We start from the raw sequence: 22,722 nt of genomic DNA, 5'->3' as shown, positions 1-22,722 counted from the left end.
GTTGACATAGTTCAGGAATCTTTTCTCATCAGGTTTTACTCTAGTGAGTCTTGAATATTTGGTCATGATGTGAAGGCATGTATATGATTGACATTATTTAGATGTAACTATTCAATTTTGAAGATGTATTACAAAAGGTAATATCCAAGTCTAAGAAAAAGTGGTTGAACATTTTATACAAATAACATCTCATAAGTATGTAAAGTAAAATCTGTATAGTAAATATATCATAAATAGAAGACCATATTCAAACACTTCACCCTTGACTCACAATGGGATGTCAGGAATGTGACTTGGATGTAAGTTAGGAATGTAAAGTAGATTTTAGTTAGTGACTTTCTTTACCTTAAATTTCATAAATTAAAAATTACTTGGAAATCCTAAGATGTAAAATGCAAATATTTATTTTATACAAATCCTTGTATTTGTAGTTTCCACAAAGGAACTGAAGCTACTCTTTTCTTTGCAGATGTCGGCATCTTGCGTTTGCCAGGTATTTTGGTGATGAAAAGCCAGACTGTAAGAAGAACTGTGATTACTGCACTAATTGCAATGCCGTCAACAAACAGGTTGAACTGTGGAATGAGTCTCTTATACGTAAATCTGCTTACAGATTTAATTCAGTAGCCGTATTTGAAAGTGCGGAGGATAGCGATTTGTATGGAGGGCGGTAGGCGGGGTCAAAAGAGGTAAGAGTAAAAATGCCACTACAGTATTTGAAGATATATTTTATTCTTGAATAAACTTTGATTTTGAAGTTTTAAATCATACAATGGACCTTTCTTTTCAACCAATACAAGTGCACATTTGAAGGTACTTTTTTGCTTTAAATCTCTTAGTCGTCCATCCATGGCACATAACCATGTTTTTAGATACATATTTTTTTTAGGTGATTAATGTTGTCTAGTGTCACCTAACTTGTGCTCAGTAGTGTATAAAAGTGTCACCTTTGAGTTTCTAAAATCTGACATGAAAATCATTTCCATCAGAATTCATATAAATGCTTGTCTACATAATATTTATTTGTATGAACCTCCCCTGATGTTCATATTGCTTCGTCTCCAGAAGCTCATTTTATCAACGTTTACCACAAAAATTGCCTAAAAAAATTTCCCATTTTCTTCCCTTTCAAAAGATACAAGCCTCATAAAAATAATGAGACAATATAGCAGTAATGTTGAGTAGCATGCTAGATATTCACTCTTCAGTTGTCTCTGTCACAGCTTTCATCAAGACGTAGATCTCTCCTTCCAGATTGTGATAAGTTTTTATTGCATTTTTGTTCAATACCTACTCTTTTTGTTAGCATTTCTTCACGGGAAGCACTGAGTTTTAATAAATGTTGTGAAGAGTACAATATCTCACTGTTCCTCTCAGAAATTATGCTCCAAGTTAGTGTTTGTGGAACCGGGAATTATACACTACAGAGTAGTAAAGCTTCTATGTTGTAAACAAAACATATGTACTTTATTACTGTACTCGTAATGACTGAGGAGAATAATTTTAGTTCAAGGGGAATTACAGAAAAAATTGTTTTTTAAGGAGTGATGACATTCCAGTACTTTCTTACCTACCAAGTTTGTGATTAACCTGTTTAGGTTTTAAACTTTCTTTGTTATTCTCAAAGGCCAGCGAACCTTCTCTTGTGGGGAGTAAGTTTGATTTGCCTGCCTTGTTGCGTACACTAACCTAACTTCCATAGCCGGGTTTAGTGGTCCTAATTACATAGTATTCCTTCAGTAAGGGCTCTGAATGTTCACTGGCTTACAGAGTCAAATTCCTCCTTTATGTGTCTTGATTTTTTGAATTACTTTATTCTTTCTGTAGCTCAACCCTTGCATTACTGCAAATCCTAGTCGCTCCATATGACATCTAGATTGTAAGGCAGAAGACAAAGCTTGGTAGCTGGATCCTTATATCCCGCATCTCGCTAAAGTCATTGCTCTTAAACAATATTGTTTTAATTTAGGAGATGTCTTATCATATTGTAGATGCTCTTAAAAGGTTTTGTTAACGGTGATATATCAGCTCAGCTGGTTGGCTACGTCATGTGATCGCTCTGGGTGACTGTGTGTTTTCATTCGTTTGTAAGCTCACCCAGTATTTCATCAGGGTTTTACCTTGGTGTGGTAATTTCTAATATCATGTTTTTATTACCCTATAGCGACAAATTCCGTATGCTTACCGTCTCGCAGGTGCGAACCTTACTTCCCCGTGGGGCCGTCACCACCTCCATCGATCTTACCGATGCCTACTATCACGTTCCAATAGCAAGGCATTTTCGTCCTTTTCTGGGCTTCAAGCTAGGCGAACAAGCCTACGCATTCAAAGTGATGCCGTTCGGGCTCAACGTGGCACCCAGAATCTTCACCAAACTAGCAGAGACAGTCATTCAAGAGCTTCGCACTCAGGGAATACAGGTAGTGGCCTACCTAGACGATTGGTTAATCTGGTCAGACAATGCCCAGAATTGCCGCGTAGCAACGAACAAAGTCCTCACCTTCCTTCGACAACTGGGATTCCAAGTCAACTTCGGAAAATCCCGCCTGGTCCCGGAGACCAAGTTTCAATGGCTGGGTCTACAATGGGACCTATGCTCCCATACGCTGTGCCTCCCCAAAGCCAAAAGGAAGGAGATTGCGAGGAAGACGAGACAATTTCTCAGGGAGAAGTTGACCTCCAGAAGGAACCAAGAGAGGATCCTAGGTTCCTTGCAGTTCGCCTCCGTGACAGACATCGTCCTACGGTCCAAACTCAAGGACATAAACAGAGTGTGGAGATCCAGAGCAACCGCAAAACGCCGCGACAGACGTGCCCGCCTTCCCCCACTCCTGAAGAAAAGTCTACAGCCTTGGACGAAGGTCAAGAATCTCTCCAAGTCGGTTCCCTTACAACATCCGGTCCCGGGACTCGTCGTCCTCACAGACGCCTCCTTAACGGTGGGGAGGTTACTCCGAACACAAGAAAGTCCAAGGGTTATGGTCATCAGTCTTCCGACACATGCACATCAACGTCCTCGAGGCCATGGGGATCTTAAAAGGGTCCGTGAAGTGCGGGACCAAGAGGGAGAAGCCCGTACACAACTTATCATTAAATAACATAACAAGGTACCACGGAACAAATCGAAAACTCCCCGCCGATCGTCGGCCAAACGAGCGACGGAAAGAAAACGACTACGACCGGGTAGAGTAGTGGGGAAAAGTAATGTACGTTAATGAATAATAATATAATGCCTCACAGAGCAACGGGAACCGCCCGTGCAAAGCGGATGCCCCCGGGAGGAGTACATAGGCGCTTATAAGATATCGGCGGGAGGAGGCTAGGAGTAGATTGGCTCCGAGACGATATCAAGTATACCAACCTGCCAGACCCACGAGTGATATGATCACGGGGAAAGATTAAAACACTATAAAAAACATAACACATGGTAAATAAGAGAGGAAGGCATGCTGGATGATAATAATAATAATAAAATTAGCTATAAATCAATCGTAAAACAAACGAGGGCACGAACAAGAGACAGGAAAGAACAAGCCTGACGGCGCTAGGAGTAGGCAGGGCTACCAACAGAACACAGGGTCAGTGAAGTGCTAACAAAATGAAAACTAAATTATAATAACTGACTCATGAAAGCCCCTCGAGCTAATGCAATCATACGAATGACGTTAAAATAGTAAGCGAGTTTGTGGCGTGCGAACGTAAATAAGCTAAGATAAGATATGTGGAAAAGAACGCCGATGGCGATCAGGCATGCCAACCTCCAAAATACGCACATGAATATGAAATAACTGTTATCATAAAACAGGACAAAATAAAATTAATACGGTGTGTGAACCGTGGCGATCCATAAAGTTCACAACGAGAAACAATCAGTATGGAGGACTTATTGAAAATCATTAGAACGAACGAGAGAGAGAGAGGAAAGGAGCCTGTCCCGAGAGAGACCCAGCAAGGTCGTGAATAAAAAACTGAATAATATAAACAAAACTGGACAAAGCCCCCTCCAATATCTCAAAACTCATAGATCTGGTACTTAACTTAGATGTAGTGACAGTGGAGTCGGACATCTTGAGGTAAATCCAGAGAAAAACCAGCGAAATTCACACACAAGGCAAAATATGGTTAAAAAACTGTGTGCTATTTAAGGAGTGACGTCACTGGCGTGGATTGTCCAGTAGTAGTACAAGGTAGAACGGCACCTCGCTGTTCGGGGATTTTGACAAGAGATATTTAAATGGTGCGAGGCCTCTGGTTGTGATTTATCGCGCCCCAGTATTATACCGACACCTTATACAGGTGAGTGAGCTGGGTTCAACCTGGCATTCCCATGCAATTTTTTCTCTGGTAATATATACCAGTTATATACCTTAGAAATGGTGCTTTAGGAGCATTTCACTGGGCGACACGGGTCTCTCGCCCAGAAATAGATTTTTCCTTCGTCAAAATCCCTTTTTTATTACCCTATATGTCTGGCTGTAAAAAAAGTACTTAGAAATTATATTGGACTTAAAGGATCGAACATTAAAATCAATTCTTCTTAACAAGCCAGTTGAACTGCTCCTACATATGCTCTTTTGACATTTGCTCATATGTATCTGTAATTTTAACTGTCAAAGAGAGAGAGAATACCTTTTAAGGGGACCGTCCGCCATGTCCGCCATTTTTTTTCCTAATGATCCAAATTACACAATTTCTATATATGTTTTAGACACATATAATACCTTCATCATATAAAAATTTCAAGTCATTTGATCAAAAACTTTTGGATTTATGAGCAAAAATCATGATTTAAAAAAAATATTTAGGTACATTTTTCCCCACTACTATAATACCAATTGTATTGAAACTTATACCACAAAAACTACTCTAACAACCGAACAATTCTGTCAGACAGAATTTTGATTTTCCTTTTTGTTTTTTTTTAATGAATTTTTATTTTTTTTTCCTCGTCTAGACGGAAAATAATCGTGAAAAAAAATGTAAAACGAAAATCGAAATTTTGTCTGACAGAATTGTGGAATTTTTATTCTTCTTTTCAACGATATCTTTTTCTCTAATATCGAACAACAAATAAGTGAGAAAAATGTACCTAAGTGGGAATAAGTATGTTTTTGAGTTATGAGCTTCCAAAGATTTGCAGCAAGCTTTCGCTTCTTTTCTAAAAGAAATCAAGATAATATTATTATGATAACTTTTATTGTTCATTCCTACATAAATGCACCCTAAAGGAGGTATTTGAACCCTCAGTTTACTATTCCTATGTTATGAGTTGCCAGCGATCTCTAATTGTTACCAGTGTTTTAGTTAGCAGGTTTCAGCTTTGTACTCTTATCCATGTTTCCCTCTTTCTTGGTTCTTTTTTCTTGTTCTCCACTTACTTTTTGTTCTTTCTATCACCTTATGTAACATTGGCATTGCTATAAAATTCCAGAGGACGTTGTGAAAGCACAATCAACATACGAACTTCAAGTAAATAAACACATGCATTATAATTTTTATATGTCTTTGGAAACTTTGTGATTTTTTCGTAGCAGGTAGTTTTCATTCACCTACCCTCTACCAATGCCTTTCATTTCTGCCAGAGGTACGAGATTTCGAAACATTAGAGAGAGAGAGAGAGAGAGAGAGAGAGAGAGAGAGAGTTGAACATTGTTATTATAGTATTTGTATAAATGGGAGTTTATAACAATTGGAGAGAGAGAGAGAGAGAGAGAGAGAGAGAATACAAGTATTTGTATAAATAGCAGGGGTATATAATTCGAGAGAGAGAGAGAGAGAGAGAGAGAGAGAATAAGTATATTTTACAAGGGTATACGAACAAATGAAAAAGAGATTCATTCTATTATCTAATAAAAGGATGTACAGAGAGAGAGAGAGAGAGAGAGAGAGAGAGAGAGAGAGAAGTACTTTTTACAAGGGTATACGTACAAATGAAAAAGAGATTCATCCTATTATAAAATAAGATGATAGAGAGAGAGAGAGAGAGAGAGAGAGAGAGAGAGAGAGAATAAGAATTTTTGCAAGGATATACGAACAAATGAAAAAAGAGATTCATTCTATTATCTAATAAAAGGATGTACAGAGAGAGAGAGAGAGAGAGAGAGAGAGAGAGAATACAAGTATTTGTATAAATAGCAGGGGTATATAATTCGAGAGAGAGAGAGAGAGAGAGAGAGAGAGAGAGAGAGAGAGAGAGCGAGAGAGAGAAACTACGCATCTGTCAAACTCAGTCTTGCAGACGACGCCATAGGGTGACGTCATCATTTAAAGTCCGCTATTTTCATTGTTTGGAAAAATTATTGACTATTTGTTCTTTCTACAACCTTAGGTAACATTGGCCTTGCTATAATGTTCCCGAGGGCGTTGTGGAAACACAATGTACATACGAACTTCAAGTAAACAAACGCATATATTATAACTTCTATACATCTTTGGCATCTTTGGCTTCTGTTTTTTTGTTCTCCACTTACTTTTTGTTCTTTCTATCACCTTATGTAACATTGGCATTGCTATAAAATTCCAGAGGACGTTGTGAAAGCACAATCAACATACAAACTTCAAGTAAATAAACACATGCATTATAATTTCTACATGTCTTTGGAGACTTTGTGATGTGTTCGTAGGTGGTGTTTTTGATTCACCTACCCTCTACCAATGTCTTTCATTTCTGCCAGAGGTACGAGATTTCGAAACATGAGAGAGAGAGAGAGAGAGAGAGAGAGAGAGAGAGAGAGTTGAACATTGTTATTATAGTATTTGTATAAATGGGAGTTTTAAATAATTCGAGAGAGAGAGAGAGAGAGAGAGAGAGAGAGAGAATAAAAGTATTTGTATAAATGCCAGTGGTAAATAATTCGAGAGAGAGAGAGAGAGAGAGAGAGAGAGAGAGAGAGACTGCGCACCTACTCAGTCAGGCAGACGACGCCATATGGATGACGTCATCATTTAAAGACCGCTATTTTCATTGTTTGGAAATATTATTGACTATTTGTTCTTTCTACAACCTTAGGTAACATTGGGCTTGCTATAATGTTCCCGAAGGCGTTGTGGAAACACAATGTACATACGAACTTCAAGTAAACATAGGCATACATTATAACTTCCATACATCTTTGGCAACTTTGGCTTCTGTTATTGTAGTAGACTTCGTTCATCTGCACTCTACAAATGCCTTCCATTTCTGCCAGACGTACGATAGATCGAAATATAAGTGAAAAATCGCTATATATATGCAAAATTACACACAAAGACGATTTTGTCAAACTAAGTCATGCAGACGACACAGTAGGGATGACGTCATCATTTAAAAACCTCTCTATCTTCGTTATTTGTAAAAATAATGGGTTGAAACTTCTGGAGAGCATGTACGATATGTTTCTCTATACAGAGAGACAATAAAACGATTTTTGAATTTTTCAAGTTGGTATGCCAAAATACCAACCCGGACGGTCCCCTTAATGGAGACTTCCCCCTCCCCTAAGGAAAACTCCAATCTGAATGGGTTTATTTTGTTGGTTTTGAATTTCCAAGCATACATTAAATAAAACAAAAAAAAACTAAATTATAAGCAGTCTTTATACTACAAATATGAGATAGATTAAAATTTATCTCAATATTTCACTTTGTCCAATCTAAAGGTCATTTTATGCATATATAATATGCATATATATATATATATATATATATATATAATATATATATATATATATATATATATATATATATATATATATATATATATATATATATATATATATATATATATATATATATATAATTATATATATATGTATATACCTATACATACATACATATACCAAGGCACTTCCCCCAATTTTGGGGGTAACCAACATCAACAAATGAAACAAAACAAAAAGGGGACCTCTACTCTCTACGTTCCTCCCAGCCTGACAAGGGACTCAACCGAGTTCAGCTGGTACTGCTAGGGTGCCACAGCCCACCCTCCCCCGTTATCCACCACAGATGAAGCTTCATAATGCTGAATCCCCTACTGCTGCTACCTGCGCGGTCATCTAAGGCACCGGAGGAAGCAGCAGGGCATACCAGAACTGCGTCACAATCGCTCGCCATTCATTCCTATTTCTAGCACGCTCTCTTGCCTCTCTCACATCTATCCTCCTATCACCCAGAGCTTTCTTCACTCCATCCATCCACCCAAACCTTGGCCTTTCTCTTGTACTTCTCCCATCAACTCTTGCCTTTATCACCTTCTTTAGCAGAAAGCTATTTTCCATTCTCTCAACATGGCCAAACCACCTCAACACATTCATATCCACTCTAGCTGCTAACTCATTTCTTACACCCGTTCTCACCCTCACCATTTCGTTCCTAACCCTATCTATTTGAGATACACCAGCCATACTCCTTAGACACTTCATCTCAAACACATTCAATTTCTGTCTCTCCGTCACTTTCATTCCCCACAACTCCGATCCATACATCACAGTTGGTACAATCACTTTCTCATATAGAACTCTTTACATTCATGCCCAACCCTCTATTTTTTACTACTCCCTTAACTGCCCCCAACACTTTGCAACCTTCATTCACTCTCTGACGTACATCTGCTTCCACTCCACCATTTGCTGCAACAACAGACCCCAAGTACTTAAACTGCTCCACCTCCTCAAGTAACTCTCCATTCAACATGACATTCAACCTTGCATCACCTTCCCTTCTCGTACATCTCATAACCTTACTCTTACCCACATTAACTCTCAACTTCCCTCTCTCACACACCCTTCCAAATTCTGTCACTAGTCGGTCAAGCTTCTCTTCTGTGTCTGCAACCAGTACAGTATCATCCGCAAACAACAACAGATTTACCTCCCATTCATGGTCATTCTCGTCTACCAGTTTTAATCCTCGTCCAAGCACTCGAGCATTCACCTCTCTCACCACTCCATCAACATACAAGTTAAACAACCACGGCAACATCATACATCCCTGTCTCAGCCCCACTCACCGGAAACCAATCACTCACTTCATTTCCTATTCTAACACATGCTTTACTACCTTTGTAGAAACTTTTCACTGCTTGCAACAAACTTCCACCAACTCCATATAACCTCTTCACATTCCGCATTGCTTCCCTATCAACTCTATCATACGCTTTCTCCAGATCCATAAACGCAACATACACCTCCTTACCTTTTGCTAAATATTTCTCGCATATCTGCCTAACTGTAAAAATCTGATTCATACAACCCCTACCTCTTCTAAAACCACCCTGTACTTCTAAGATTGCATTCTCTGTTTTATCCTTAATCCTATTAATCATTACTCTACCATACACTTTTCCAACTACACTCAACAAACTAATACCTCTTGAATTACAACACTCATGCACATCTCCCTTACCCTTATATAGTGGTACAATACATGCACAAACCCAATCTACTGGTACCATTGACAACACAAAACACATATTAAACAATCTCACCAACCATTCAAGTACAGTCAGCGCAGGTTGTGATGTCAACATTAATTTAGGACATCGCAAACTGCTCAAATATTCGCCAGCTAAAAATCCCGTTTGTATGGCAAAAATGGGTTAAATGACTAATTGGCAACTTTCCTCCATTCCCCCTCACTCTCAAACCCGATAGAAAATCTTCCTCAGTTGCTGCGAAGCATTCGTTGGGAGAACATTTGCGACGGTTATGCTAAGAGTCCCCCTCAATTAATCTTCGTTTTTTTCGGCCATTAACTCTAGTAGTTTTGGATGAACATGTCTAGGCCTCAAACTGATCATGCTGACATTGTCAGGGTGATCGAGTGTCACCGATTAGGCATGAAAACCAAGGATATGGAGTAAATGAGAAGCAAGTTAGAAGGTTGGTTACACGCTTCTTGGCAGGAGATGGTAGCCTTCCGTTTCCCCGACATGGAGGGGGGGCTAGGAAGAAGATTTCGCCTCGTATCATTCGGCTTCTGAAGAAAAATGTTGAAATGAACCCCCGTGTTACTGCCAAACAATTGAAGGAACAAAATTGTGAAGTTCTTGCTGACATATCAGTGCGAACGATACAAAAATGTTTGTCGGGGGAATTGAAATACAGTGAACCCTCGCTACTTCGCGGTTCGACCATCGCGGATTCACCACTTCGCGGATTTTTTCCATAACCCATATATATACAGTAACATATATATATATATATATATATATATATATATATATATATATGTATGCATGTATTTATGTATATATGTATGTATGTATATATGTAGGTATGTATATATATATATATATATATATATATATATATATATATATATATATATATATATATATACACACACACACATATATATATATATATATATATATATATATATATATATATATATATATATATCTAAAGTAGGAAGATGTGATGTAGTTCTAAGGGAATAGTATGGGAAATATGTCTGTGTAATAAGCAAAGCTCTACCTCCAGTTTGTTTCTTCATTATGATCAGAGATAAATGTAAACAAAACATTGGTTGCCATTTTTTATCGTGCTTTTTAGCGTGTTTAGGAAACGCATGATATAAAATTGCCTTTAATATTTGTGCCTGTTTTAGTTTAGGGTACTGTAGTACATGCATTAAGTGTTCTGTACATTAAAGGGTAGTTTGTTAACAGTACTACGTACAAGGGAAGGTTTTAAAAGTCTGAATATACATGTTGAATAAATAGGTAAATATGGTGTCACTACTTCGCGGATTTTCACCTATCGCGGCCGCGTCTGGAACCTATCTACCGCGATAAACGAGGGTTCACTGTACAAGAAGGGCCCTGCTCGTAAGAAACCTTTCCTCACTAAACGCCACACTAAACGCCACAGAGAAAATAGACTAAGATTTTGTAAGCAGCTTATCCAATGGCCTGAGGAGGAACTCAGAAAAATTCTCTTCACAGATGAATCAACCTTTTACGTTTCTAATGCGACTGACAAAAACATTTGGCGTCGACCGGGATCTGATCCCTTGGACCCCAAATTCCTCACTCCTACCACCAAATTTCCTGCCTATTTGATGGTTTGGGGGGGTGTGGGATATGATGGGGTTACTGAGCTTGTGTTTCTACCCCCCAAGCAGACTGTGAACAAGGAGAGGTATCTCGAACTGCTTCGTTTGCATCATGAGGATTCGTTTCACCGCACCGATACATCAATCTTTCAGCAGGATGGGGCCCCTGCTCATACAGCTAAGGTTGTTACCCGTTATTTCAGGGAAAATAACATTATTTTTATTGAAAAATGGCCTGGTAACTCCCCTGATATGTCTCCAATCGAGAACTTGTGGGCAATTCTCAAGGCTCGTATCCAGAATGAAGACACTTCCACTCTTGCTAAGCTAGAGGCAGCGCTACGGGCCGCTTGGGATAAAATCTCAAAGGAGCTGTGCGAGAAGCTCATCAACTCCTTCCCCAAACGCCTTGCAGACGTCATCCAAAGGAAGGGTGGCCATTGCAAATATTAATTGAATGAATGATGAGTAATTACAAATAAATTCATAAATCCAAGTTGTGTTTTTTTATTTTTCTTGAATTTTGCTATCTGCCTTTCATTTTTTATCTCATTTTTTGCTCAACCGGACAAAACAATGGGCGCTAGCTGTACAATCACACCCCCTTCCCTCAACATCTCAGCTCTCACACCATCCATACCAGATGCTTTTCCTACTCTCGTTTCATCTAGTGCTCTCTTCACTACCTCTATTGTAATCTCTCTCTCATTCTCATCTCCCTTCATCGGCACCTCAACACCTGCAACAGCAATTATATCTGCCTCCCTATTATCCTCAACATTCAGTAAACTTTCAAAATATTCCGCCCACCTTTTCCTTGCCTCCTCTCCTTTTAACAACCTGCCATTTCCATCTTTCACTGTCTCTTCAATTCTTGAGCCAGCCTTCCTTACTCTCTTCACTTCTTTCCAAAACTTCTTCTTATTCTCTTCATATGACTGACCCAATCCCTGACCCCACCTCAGGTCAGCTGCCCTCTTTGCCTCACGTACCTTGCGCTTTACTTCCACATTTTCTCTCTATATTTTTCATACTTCTCTATACTATTACTCTGCAGCCATTCTTCAAAAGCCCTCTTTTTCTCTTCCACTTTATATATATATATATATATATATATATATATATATATATAATTAGTGTATTCATTTACAAATAAAGGATTTTTGTATCCATTATTTTACGATTTTCTTTGACTTGGGAAAGTAGTAATAGTCGTTCCCAGATTACTTGATATGGCCCATGCCTGAAGTAATCTTTTTTTTGTTGTGGCTTTCATATTAAGTTCCTTATTTTGTCAGTTTAATTTAATTTGCATTCCTTAATTGTGTCATCCAAAGGTGATAAACAAAAGTGTGTTAATCTTAGCTGCTGGTTGTCATATTACCCACATATTAGTCATATATGGTGGGCCTATAGGCTATAGAATTTAGTATAATTTTGCTTGATTTTATACTTCAGGAAACTTTTTTTCTGTAACAGACACCCCTTTCCCCTATTTGTCCATTACTGTATTGCAAGGTTCAACTGCATTTTATTAGAGAATTGACCATAGTTTTCAACTAAATACAGGTCCTCAGGTTATGATGGTCTTGAGTTATACCAATTCGCCGTTGCAAACGGGCTCCCATAAGTACTTGAAAATTCAGTCTATCTTGGTTTCGAGTAACGATTTTTGGTTCGTTAAAACAACATACTACTTGTCGACAGGGATAACAGCTAACAGAATGGCCTGGTTGCGTAATAGTGCATTACACGTAATTTTAGTCAAAATTTCGGTGTTGCTCTTTTTTGGATATTTTTGTGTATCTTATGTGCTTTTCATCATGTTTGGAAAGCATAAGGAAGACTCTTCTGATGTTGTGCATCCAAGAAGAGGAAAGCCATTATAACGGAAATTAAAGTAGACGTAGGGAACCGAAACGAAAAAGGGACGACCCCTATGAACACAGGTCATGCATTAGGCCTTACGGTTTGACTATCATCGAGGATAGATATTGTATCCTTGAGCATGTGAAAGAATCTGCCCCTATGAAGTCGACCATTACTATGAAACAAAACAATGGTTTGGTGATTGAGATGGAGTGATTATTAGTGCTCTGGGTGGGCGACCCGAAACAATGGCGTATCCCAGTGAGCAATATCATGATTCAGGAGAAGGCTAAGCATTTGAGACTTCCCTGATACTTTGGCTGAGATTATTAATGAAAGTGGGTTTTGTGCTGAACAAGTCTTCAATGTTGATGAGACAGGCTTATTTTGGATGTATATGCCGAACCGGACCTACTTCGCTAAGCTAAGGAGGAGAAGACAGCACTAGTACACGAAGTTGGCAAGGAGAGACTTGACTTGCTTCTTGGGGTAATGCTTCTGGCAACGGCAAGCTGAAGCCTATGCTTGTCTATTAGGCTGAGAATCCCAGAGCACTCAACAGGGTTGGGAAGAGTTATTTACCCTTTATCTGGAAGTCTGATAGGAAGGCATGGATGGCCCTCTGTTATTTTAAAAAGTTTTAGAGTTTACAGGAATCATACAATATGCCGTGCCATCCACAGAAGTGAGACTAATGAGAAGAACTTGATTTAGTGAGTGGAGGGATATTAGGATCAAGACATCTCACTCGGTCTTCTGCCCCACAATCTAATCATCTTATAGAGCGAATAGAATTGTAGTTTGCAAGGGTTCAAAGAACTAAAGTTTGTAATAAATAAAGTATGTAAAGATATCGAGGTTTTTTGTGAGGCTTTTGAATCTGCAGAGCACAGCATATTTCCAGAATCTTTACTGGTTATTCACTGAGTGTGAAAAACCAAAATTACCATTATCAAGGGAGGATTTACTGGACTGTAATAAAGTAAGTAACTGATGTCATGTGTTTTTGAAGCTCATCACTATTAAAAGATGATTAAACTTGTGTTGTCCAAAAGGTGGAGGCATGTAATTTTCATCATCATCCCCAGTATTATACAAATCTATAAATAACATAACGAGCAAAAAATACAAGATATTAAACTGAGATAATCTGTGTACCACCAGAGCCATTGCTGATTGGTGTAGAGAACTCCCTAGCTACCACTTGTTTATTTATGTTACGGGTGAAATTTAGTAGGTTAGGCCTGAAATATTACTCCGAATCGAAAACCAAGTTGATTTTTGAGCTACCCAGAAATTATTGTCAATTCAATCTCAAAATAGCAAAAGCCAAATTAGTTGGGTTGTAGCAAAGACAAAGTATGGAGTGGTAGCAATTTCATAATTTCCTCTATGACCGAGCCTAGCCTCCTCTACTCAAAAAGAAATTTTTATGAAACCCCTAAAATTAGCTGCCTAGTAATCATTCTAATAACACTTCCCATATTTTTACCCATAAAGAGCCATGAGTAAATTATCCGGCAGACCATGCATTAACAATTTTCATTTATTAGTGTAATAATGAACTTCAAAGATGGCATATTCTATAATAGTTAGGTAACTGATTAATCTTATACTGTACATGCAAACAATTGAGTGTAGTTAACATTTATAGAACAGTTTGATAAAACTTTAAATCTCATAGTCATTCTAATTGGAAGTGATCACCATTTAATACATAACCTGAATTTAGAGATTTTCTTTTATGAGGCACAATGATTAGATCAGGACTATTTACTAAATCTCAATCCCAGACAAGGTCTGGTAATTGGTGAACTCTTATTGGACAATCTTGTACAAATTAGGACATCTTTGTGTTAAAGGGTTCTAAGTACTAAATTTGAACCTGAATCTCCAGTCTTTTTGTGAATCCAAAACAACAGTTCTTTGAATCTATCCATAACAAAGTTGGAGAGGTGGTGAGTATAAAGTGTTTTCGAAGTAACCACTTTTTGCAATTTGATAGAATAGGATAGTTCCGAATTTCCATTTAATAGGGTGTTTGTTCCAACACAAATACTTACCTCGAACTACTTTCTTAGGAGTTACCTGTAGTCTCCTCTCAACCGACCAGAGTTTTGTGTAGTATACCCTACGTCCGTTTTCTATGGAGGACTAACCCGGGAGTAATGAGAACGTGCCCCGAGTGTAGACCTGAGCTAGGTCGGCGTCAGCTTGGGTCCCGTTAGTCAGTAAGTTGTCTGGTCGCGTCGTGATACCATCACGCCGCTCTCATTCTCTTACGACCCTTTGTGTCCCGACTCGTGTGTCCCGCGTGGTATCTCTGTGCTTATCCCTTGTGTTCACGCGTGTTCACTGCCTTTCCTTGTGCTTCCCAAGTGTATTCCTTGTTTATTCCCTTCGTTCCTGTGTCTTGTGGTTGTGTGCGATGGAGCAGATCCGCCGTTGTCTTGGGCCTAGGGCCGGAAAGTCGTGTGGAGCATTCCTTTCCAAGCCCGAAGTGGACCCCATTCCCTTTGCTCTTCCTGTAGAGGCAGAGTGTGCTCGCCATCGGATACGTGCATTAAGTGTGTTACCTGGAGTGAGATCCAGTGGGTGCGTTATGGCACTAAGAAGAAGAAGTCGTCGAAACGTTCGCCCAGGAAATCTAGCATCTCTTCGCCATTACCGTCACCCAGTGGACGGTCCGACGGGGCTTCTGTCTCGCCTTCCCCTACCCAGAGTAGGGGACGAGGTAAGTCTGTTGCGGGGAAAGAGCCGAGGGCCCTTCCCCAGGAGTCTAATGTGTATGAAGTGGGGGTTGCTGGGACTTCTCAGGCTAGTGGGGAGCCTGATAGTGCTGTGTCTGGGGGTTCTGGAGACTCTGCCCTTGTGCTTGGGGGGCACGTTTCCTCCGACGACCCCTTGTGGTGTAGTAATGTTGTGCCTGTTTCTTCGCCCGCTTCGTGGGTCTGTGTTTCAGGTTCTTCAGCGGCTGGTGACGCCCAGGGAAAGTTGGACTCCACGGTAAGTGAGCCCTTCGGGTGGAGGCTCCCTAAAACGCCAGGTAGGTCCCCAATGCGGATGGAAGAGGGCCTGGATACAGTGAACCCTCGTTTATCGCGGTAGATAGGTTCCAGACGCGGCCGCGATAGGTGAAAATCCGCGAAGTAGTAACACCATATTTACCTATTTATTTAACATGTATATTCAGACTTTTAAAACCTTCCCTTGTACGTAGTACAGTGATACCTCGGTACTCGACCATAATCCGTTCGAGATCCGTGTTCGACCTCCGATTTGTTCGAGTACCGAATTTTTTTTCCCCATAAGAAATAATGGTATATATTCTATTCCGTTCCCAAGCACTCGAACAGGCCCAAAATATTAATAAAACGTGTACCTAAACAACAATAATTATCTAAATGTGTATGAAATTGGTCAGAAAATCCTATAAAACAATTTTAAACCATTTACTGTACTAAAATAAAACAATTTTAAACCATTTTCTGTACTGTAGTGAACATACCTTTGAGCAGCGGTTCGATGGCATACAGGGATGGATGTGGAGAGGATGGAAGGGGGAGGTTACTGCTTGGAAGGAGAGTCCCCTTCCATGATGTGGCGGGGTAGTTCTCCTTCAGGAGTTGTTTCTCTCTCCAATGAAAGGGTGGGCAGATCTATTTCAGGGGTTTCTTCTCTTCTTTGTCTCTTCTTTGGAGGAGAAACAGGCTTTGATGTAGCAGCTTTCTTTTCTTTTGTGAAAAACTGGTCTATTGTTAATTGTTTCTTCCTCCTCTGCAGTATTCTTCGAAAATGATACATGACACTATCATTAAACATATGCACTGCCCGGTTTGCTACTGCAATTTCTGGGTGGTATTTTTCAGCAAAAGCCTGCACATCTGCCCACTTGGAACAAATTTCATTGATGAGAGAACTTGGAACATCCTCCCTTACCTCATCCTCTTCTGAAGATTCCTGCTCCACAATCAGATCCTGCTGCTGTTGTTGTTGCAGGTGCAACAATTCCTCCACAGTCAACTCGGTAGAATGGCTTTCTACAAGCTCATCAATATCATCCTTGTCGACCTCAAGCCCCAAACTCCTGCCCATGACAACAATTTCCTCAACGACATCAGTGTCATCAGAAATTACAGGGGTAGCAGTGCTTGGACCCGCCTCTGGTTGGAAACCTTCAAACTCCCTCTCTGTGACACATGATGGCCACAGCTTACGCCAGGCAGAGTTCAATGTCCTATAGGTCACACCTCGCCAAGCTTGGTCAATCATGTTAACAGAGTTGAGGATGCTGAAGTGTTCCTTCCAGAATTCCTTTAGGGTCAACTTCGTGTCACTGGTCACTTCAAAACACTTTCTGAAAAGGGCCTTGGTATAGAGTTTTTTGAAGTTTGAAATGACCTGTTGGTCCATGGGCTGGAGTATGGGAGTAGTATTGGGGGGCAAGAATTTGATTTTGATAAAGCTGTATTCTTCTTTCAAGTCATCCTCGAGACCTGGAGGATGTGCAGGAGCATTGTCCATAACCAGAAGACATTTCATTGGCAAGCTCTTTTCAATGAGGTAAGCCTTAACCTGGGGGGCAAACACTTCGTTTATCCACTCAGTAAAGAATTGTCTTGTGACCCAAGATTTAGTGTTCGAGCGCCACATAACTGGTAGTGCACTTTTACAAATATTATTTCGTTTGAACACCCGGGGGTTGTCCGAGTGGTACACTAACAAGGGTTTGATCTTGCAATCGCCACTTGCATTTGCACACAGCAACAATGTTAGCCTATCTTTCATTGGCTTGTGACCTGGCATCTTCGTCTCGTCCTTGGTAATGTACGTATTGGCTGGCATTTTCTTCCAAAATAACCCAGTCTCATCACAATTAAAGACTTGTTGTGCGATCAAATTTTGTTCATTTATGTACCGATCGAATTCCCCCACGTATTTATCGGCTGCAATTTGATCCGAACTAGCTGCCTCCCCATGCCTAGTAACACGATGAATACCTGTTCTATTACGAAACTTTTCAAACCAATCCCTGCTCGCTTTAAATGTAAATGAATCACTTTCACTGGTACTCGGACTTTTCTTCACTAATTCTTCATAGATATGCAACGCTTTTTCACAAATGAACGCTTCACTAACACTTTCCCCGGCCAACTGTTTTTCTTTAATAAATATTAAAAGCAACTTTTCCATCTCCTCAATCACTTGTGGCCTTTGCTTAGTTACCGCCGTAACTCCCGTTGCAACATTCGCCTTCTTAATCATTTCTTTATGCTTTAAAAACGTAGAAATGGTCGACTTCGCCATTCCGTATTCTACCGCTAAATCGGACACTCGTACACCATTCTCATATTTCGCTATAATTTCCTTCTTCAACTCGATCGTTGTTCGCACTGTTTTCCTCTTCTCCTTCCCCTTAACACTCATTACTTTCTTGGGACTCATTATGAAAGCTAAAAAAGCAATTAAAAGCACTGAAAATCACTAAATCACAACGAATGCTGATCGCGCGTTGTCTGAGTGACGCTCTCGAGAGAACTGATGCTTCCCGAACAAGCGAGAGTGGCCGAGATGGCGCGATCATCACAAAGCCCATGCGGTCGTCACGTGTTCGGCTGGTCGAGTACCGAATTTTTGGTCGAGCACCGCAGCAAAAATTTCTCGAAAATTTTGGTCGAACTCCGAATTGTTCGAGTATAGAGTCGTTCGACTACCGAGGTATCACTGTACTGTTAACAAACTACCCTTTAATGTACAGAACACTTAATGCATGTAATACAGTACCCTAAACTAAAACAGGCACAAATATTAAAGGCGACTTTATATCATGCGTTTCCTAAACACGCCAAAAAGCTCGATAAAAAATGGCAACTAATGTTTTGTTTACGTTTATCTCTGATCCTAATGAAGAAACAAACGCATTTACACATCTGTTTATAGGTTAGTTTTTGCATCAGTTATATTGATTATTCAGTACAGTATGTTGATTTGGTTATTACTAATGTTTTACTTAATTTTTCTTAGGACTTCCAAATGAAATTTTTTTCTTTATGACGCCGCCTGAAACGACGGCGTCATAAAGTACGCTCAGTAAACAAACTAAGGAATTTAACCCGCATGATGAAAGTGATAAATAATGATATTACAGTAAAAGCTTTTATAAAATATGTTATTACAAATATTATTTACCGTATCTATATAAAATCATACATACGTAGCAAAGCAGGAAAACAATCTACGAGAGAGAGAGAGAGAGAGAGAGAGAGAGAGAGAGAGAGAGAGAGAGAGAGAGAGAGAGAGAGAGAGTTGTTTTACATACGTAAATGTAAATTTTAAACAAAACAAAAATAGCCCCATTTCATATAAAATAGATTACAAATATTTTACTTTATCATATTACAGTAGTCTGTATAATACTGTAAAGTTCAGTACAGTATGTTGTTGTTAAAGTCGTGGCGATGAAATTCTCACGAAACAAAAACACGCCATTTGATTACAACAGCTGATTCATTCTCTCTCTCTCTCTCTCTCTCTCTCTCTCTCTCTCTCTCTCTCTCTCTCTCTCTCTCTCTCTCTCTCTCTCTCTCTCTCTCTTTCTTCGTGTTATACAATACTTACATTTAGATGAAGAAACTAAAATTAGTTTTCTTAGTGTCAATTAAATACGAAATGAAATAATTAGGCCGAGTCTACATCCATTTCAATCATAGCCAAAAATAGGGCATCCGATTTCATCAGCAAACCACTATTTTTTGGGAAATATCATTTTATTCTAGAAAATTGCCACTCTTTAAATAGTTAATTGCACATTAAGAAAGCGTGTACTTTTGTTTTTAAATTTCGGGTGTGTTTTAAAAATCGAGTATTGTTGACTTTTTTTTTTTTTTACTTTTGGCTGTGATTAGATCAGCTGTCATCTAGCTGCCGCTCTTGAGTGTGTACGGATACACTAACAAAGTATCATTTATACCATTTCTTAACTTATTCAAACCGTCTACACTCTACAGTATACAGTTGATATTACATAAGCACCAATGTGTTATAACCTATCAAATTTTTTGTTTATTACATTTAAACCCCCCTCTATCTCTCTCTCTCTCTCTCTCTCTCTCTCTCTCTACCTATATCTCTCTCTCTCTCTCTCTCTCTACCTCTCTCTCTCTCTCTACCTCTCTCTCTCTCTCTCTCTCTCTCTCTCTCTCTCTCTCTCTCTCTCTCTCTCTCTGTGGGCTACTTTTCACTACCTCCCATTCCTTACCTCTCTCTATCTCTCTAACAAATGATATCTTTGTTGCTCCTCAAAGTTTCATTTATATTGAAAATCAATCATGATTCAATTTTCCTTACTTTCTCCAATCTCGCACCATCGGTCACATCGCGGTATTTTCGATATTTCCGGAAAATCCGCAATATATGTATAGACATGGGTTATGAAAAAAATCCGCGAAGTGGTGAATCCGCGATGGTCGAACCGCGAAGTAGCGAGGGTTCACTGTACCTGGTTCCCTAGTGTAGTACGTCCAACCTCTTTTCCAGCTCCTCTGACGGCGGTTCCGGAGTCTTTCCTACAACCCTCGACCTCTGGAACGCAGCAGGTCGCGAAGCCCTCCGTAGCCCCCGCTCCTGCCCATCGGTCGGGTGATACAGTATCGTCGGGCTCTTCAGATGGTGGTGCTTCGTTCTCTTCAGAAGTGGAAGCGAGGAGGAGGCACCGGCGACGGAGAGAGCGGTCCAGGAGCAGGCGTTCCCGCTCAAGATCCCGCTCGAGGTTCAGTAGAAAACGGTCCAGGTCTCCACGGAGGAAGTACAGGAAGAGTAGGTCCCCCGATGGTGATTGGGTCTTCGTTCCCCGTAGGAGTGAATTGCAGCGTTCCCCTGACCAGCGGTCCAGGGATTACTCGCCGCGAAGGCCATCTTCCAGCCGCAGATATGACCCTCGCAGGGAGAAATGCGAGAAAGCCTCTTCAGGCAGGCGTAAGTCCGCGAAGCTTCCGGTTCACCCCGCCCAGCGGGGGGAACCGTGCTTCCGTACGGGCAGCCTGGCCGAGTCAGCACAGCTGGCTCGGCCCTTGGACTTAAAGGAACGGTTCCCTCCGTCGGGTCAGCCCACGGGATCCGCGTCCTCGTCCCCCAGAGAGAATACACGGACGGTAGTCCTCGCCGGCACGGCGATGCCAGTTCTGACCCCCAACCCTGGTGCGGAGGTTCCCGCCGGGGCAGACCGGTACCACCGCAGGGGAGTGCCTGTTGATCCAGAACCGAAGCGCCCGGTAGGAGTGCCCGGTGACCCGGCTCCTCGGGATCAGACGGAAGGTACTGCTGACAGTAGAGAAGGTTCCCCGACCGAGGACTCGGCGTATCGGAAGGTAATAGGCCTGATACGAAGGCATCATCGGATTGAGGAACCGGTCCCAGCCGACGAGGACTTCTGGAGGTCCAGCCTGAGCCGCTTGATGGAGGCATCCGTCCAGCAGAAAACCTCCCTGGCCCTGCCTGTGGCCCGAGATCTAGTCCTGGGACGGGCTCATGTTGATAAAGTTGTTGCAGGCAATGCCGAAGCTCCCAAAACACAGAGCTCCTCGAAGTTGCTCCAAGGACTCAGGTCACAGAGTAGGTTCTATGTGCCAGAGGGACAACGGCCGGGAGCCTGCAAAGTGGAGCCTTCCCTCGACGTTCTGGGACAGGGTGCCCCGGAGGACAGAGCCTCCTCAGCCCCGATTTGCTTTTCGCAGTCGGAGGCTGCGATGATGGAGGAGATGTCGAAAGACTTGGTGCACGTCTCCTCTTGGTTGGACTGGTGGGCCTCCACGCTGGTAGGTGTACAAGCCACATATGACTTAACAGACCCGGAGCAACAGAACCTACTGAAGGAGCTTATCATCTCCGGGGGCAAGACCCTGAAGTTCCTTACTTATCAGTCCCTTGCCCTTTCAGCGAACTGGGTTCTGCGCAAGAGGGATACTATTCTGGCGAAGCTTTCCCGGAAGATCCCAGACAGGGAGGCGAGGGCCATGAGGAGCCTTCCTGTGTGGGGTGACTCCTTGTTCCCCTTGAAACAGCTAGAGGAGATAATGGAGAAGGTAGCTAAACGAAAGGAAGTGAGCGCTCCCAGGCCTCAACCGGTAAGGAGGCCCCCCTACAAGAGGTCAGCATCAGACGGGCCCTCTACTTCTCAGGCCCCTCCTAGCCTGACGAAGAGAGAAGCCCCTTCTTCCTCGTGGGCTTCAGCGCCACAGCCCCCCTGTAGAGGAGCTCCAGCAGCGTCAGCCTCTTTTAGAACAGGGTATTCTGCCTCCAGGAGAGGCCGTTCAGGCCGCTCCTCCAGGAGGAGGTAGAGTGGGAGGCCCCCTACTCCTGCCCAAGCCTCAGGTTGGGGGATGCCTCAGACGACATTGGCAAGCATGGAAGGCTCACGGAGCGGAACCCTGGACAGTATCCGTACTGAAGGAGGGGTACAGGCTCCCGTTATTAACGGAACCTCCACCTTTGATTCCGGCCAGCCTGTCGGAGTGGCTGGCACCCAAGGACCCGTTGAGGAGGGCGGCCCTTCAAGAAGAGGTGTCCACTATGTTGGAGAAGGGCGGCCCTTCAAGAAGAGGTGTCCACTATGTTGGAGAAGGGCGCCATGGAGGAGGTCCTGCACCCAGGACCAGGTTTCTACAGCCGACTATTCCTGGTAGAAAAGGCGACGGGGGGATGGAGACCAGTGATAGACCTGTCAGCTCTCAACAAGTTTGTTTGCAAGACAGATTTCAAAATGGACACTCCAAAGTCGGTTTTGCAGTCCTTGAGGGAGAAAGACTACATGATGACCATAGA

General features: G+C 41.4%; 1 protein-coding gene across 1 annotated transcript in view; it reads left to right on the top strand.

Moving 5' to 3' along the window:
* LOC137648665 (uncharacterized) overlaps positions 1-22,722 on the top strand; it is a 208,523-nt gene that overhangs the window by 143,966 nt on the left and 41,835 nt on the right. The window contains 2 exon segments of the mRNA XM_068381675.1: positions 470-665; positions 667-689. Of these exon segments, the coding sequence (XP_068237776.1) occupies positions 470-665; positions 667-689 (219 nt within the window).

This window comes from Palaemon carinicauda, chromosome 1, assembly GCF_036898095.1.
Source record: "Palaemon carinicauda isolate YSFRI2023 chromosome 1, ASM3689809v2, whole genome shotgun sequence".
NCBI lineage: Eukaryota > Metazoa > Arthropoda > Malacostraca > Decapoda > Palaemonidae > Palaemon > Palaemon carinicauda.
The sequence above is the reverse complement of the archived record's forward strand: the minus strand, read 5'-3'. Positions and strand labels throughout refer to the sequence as shown.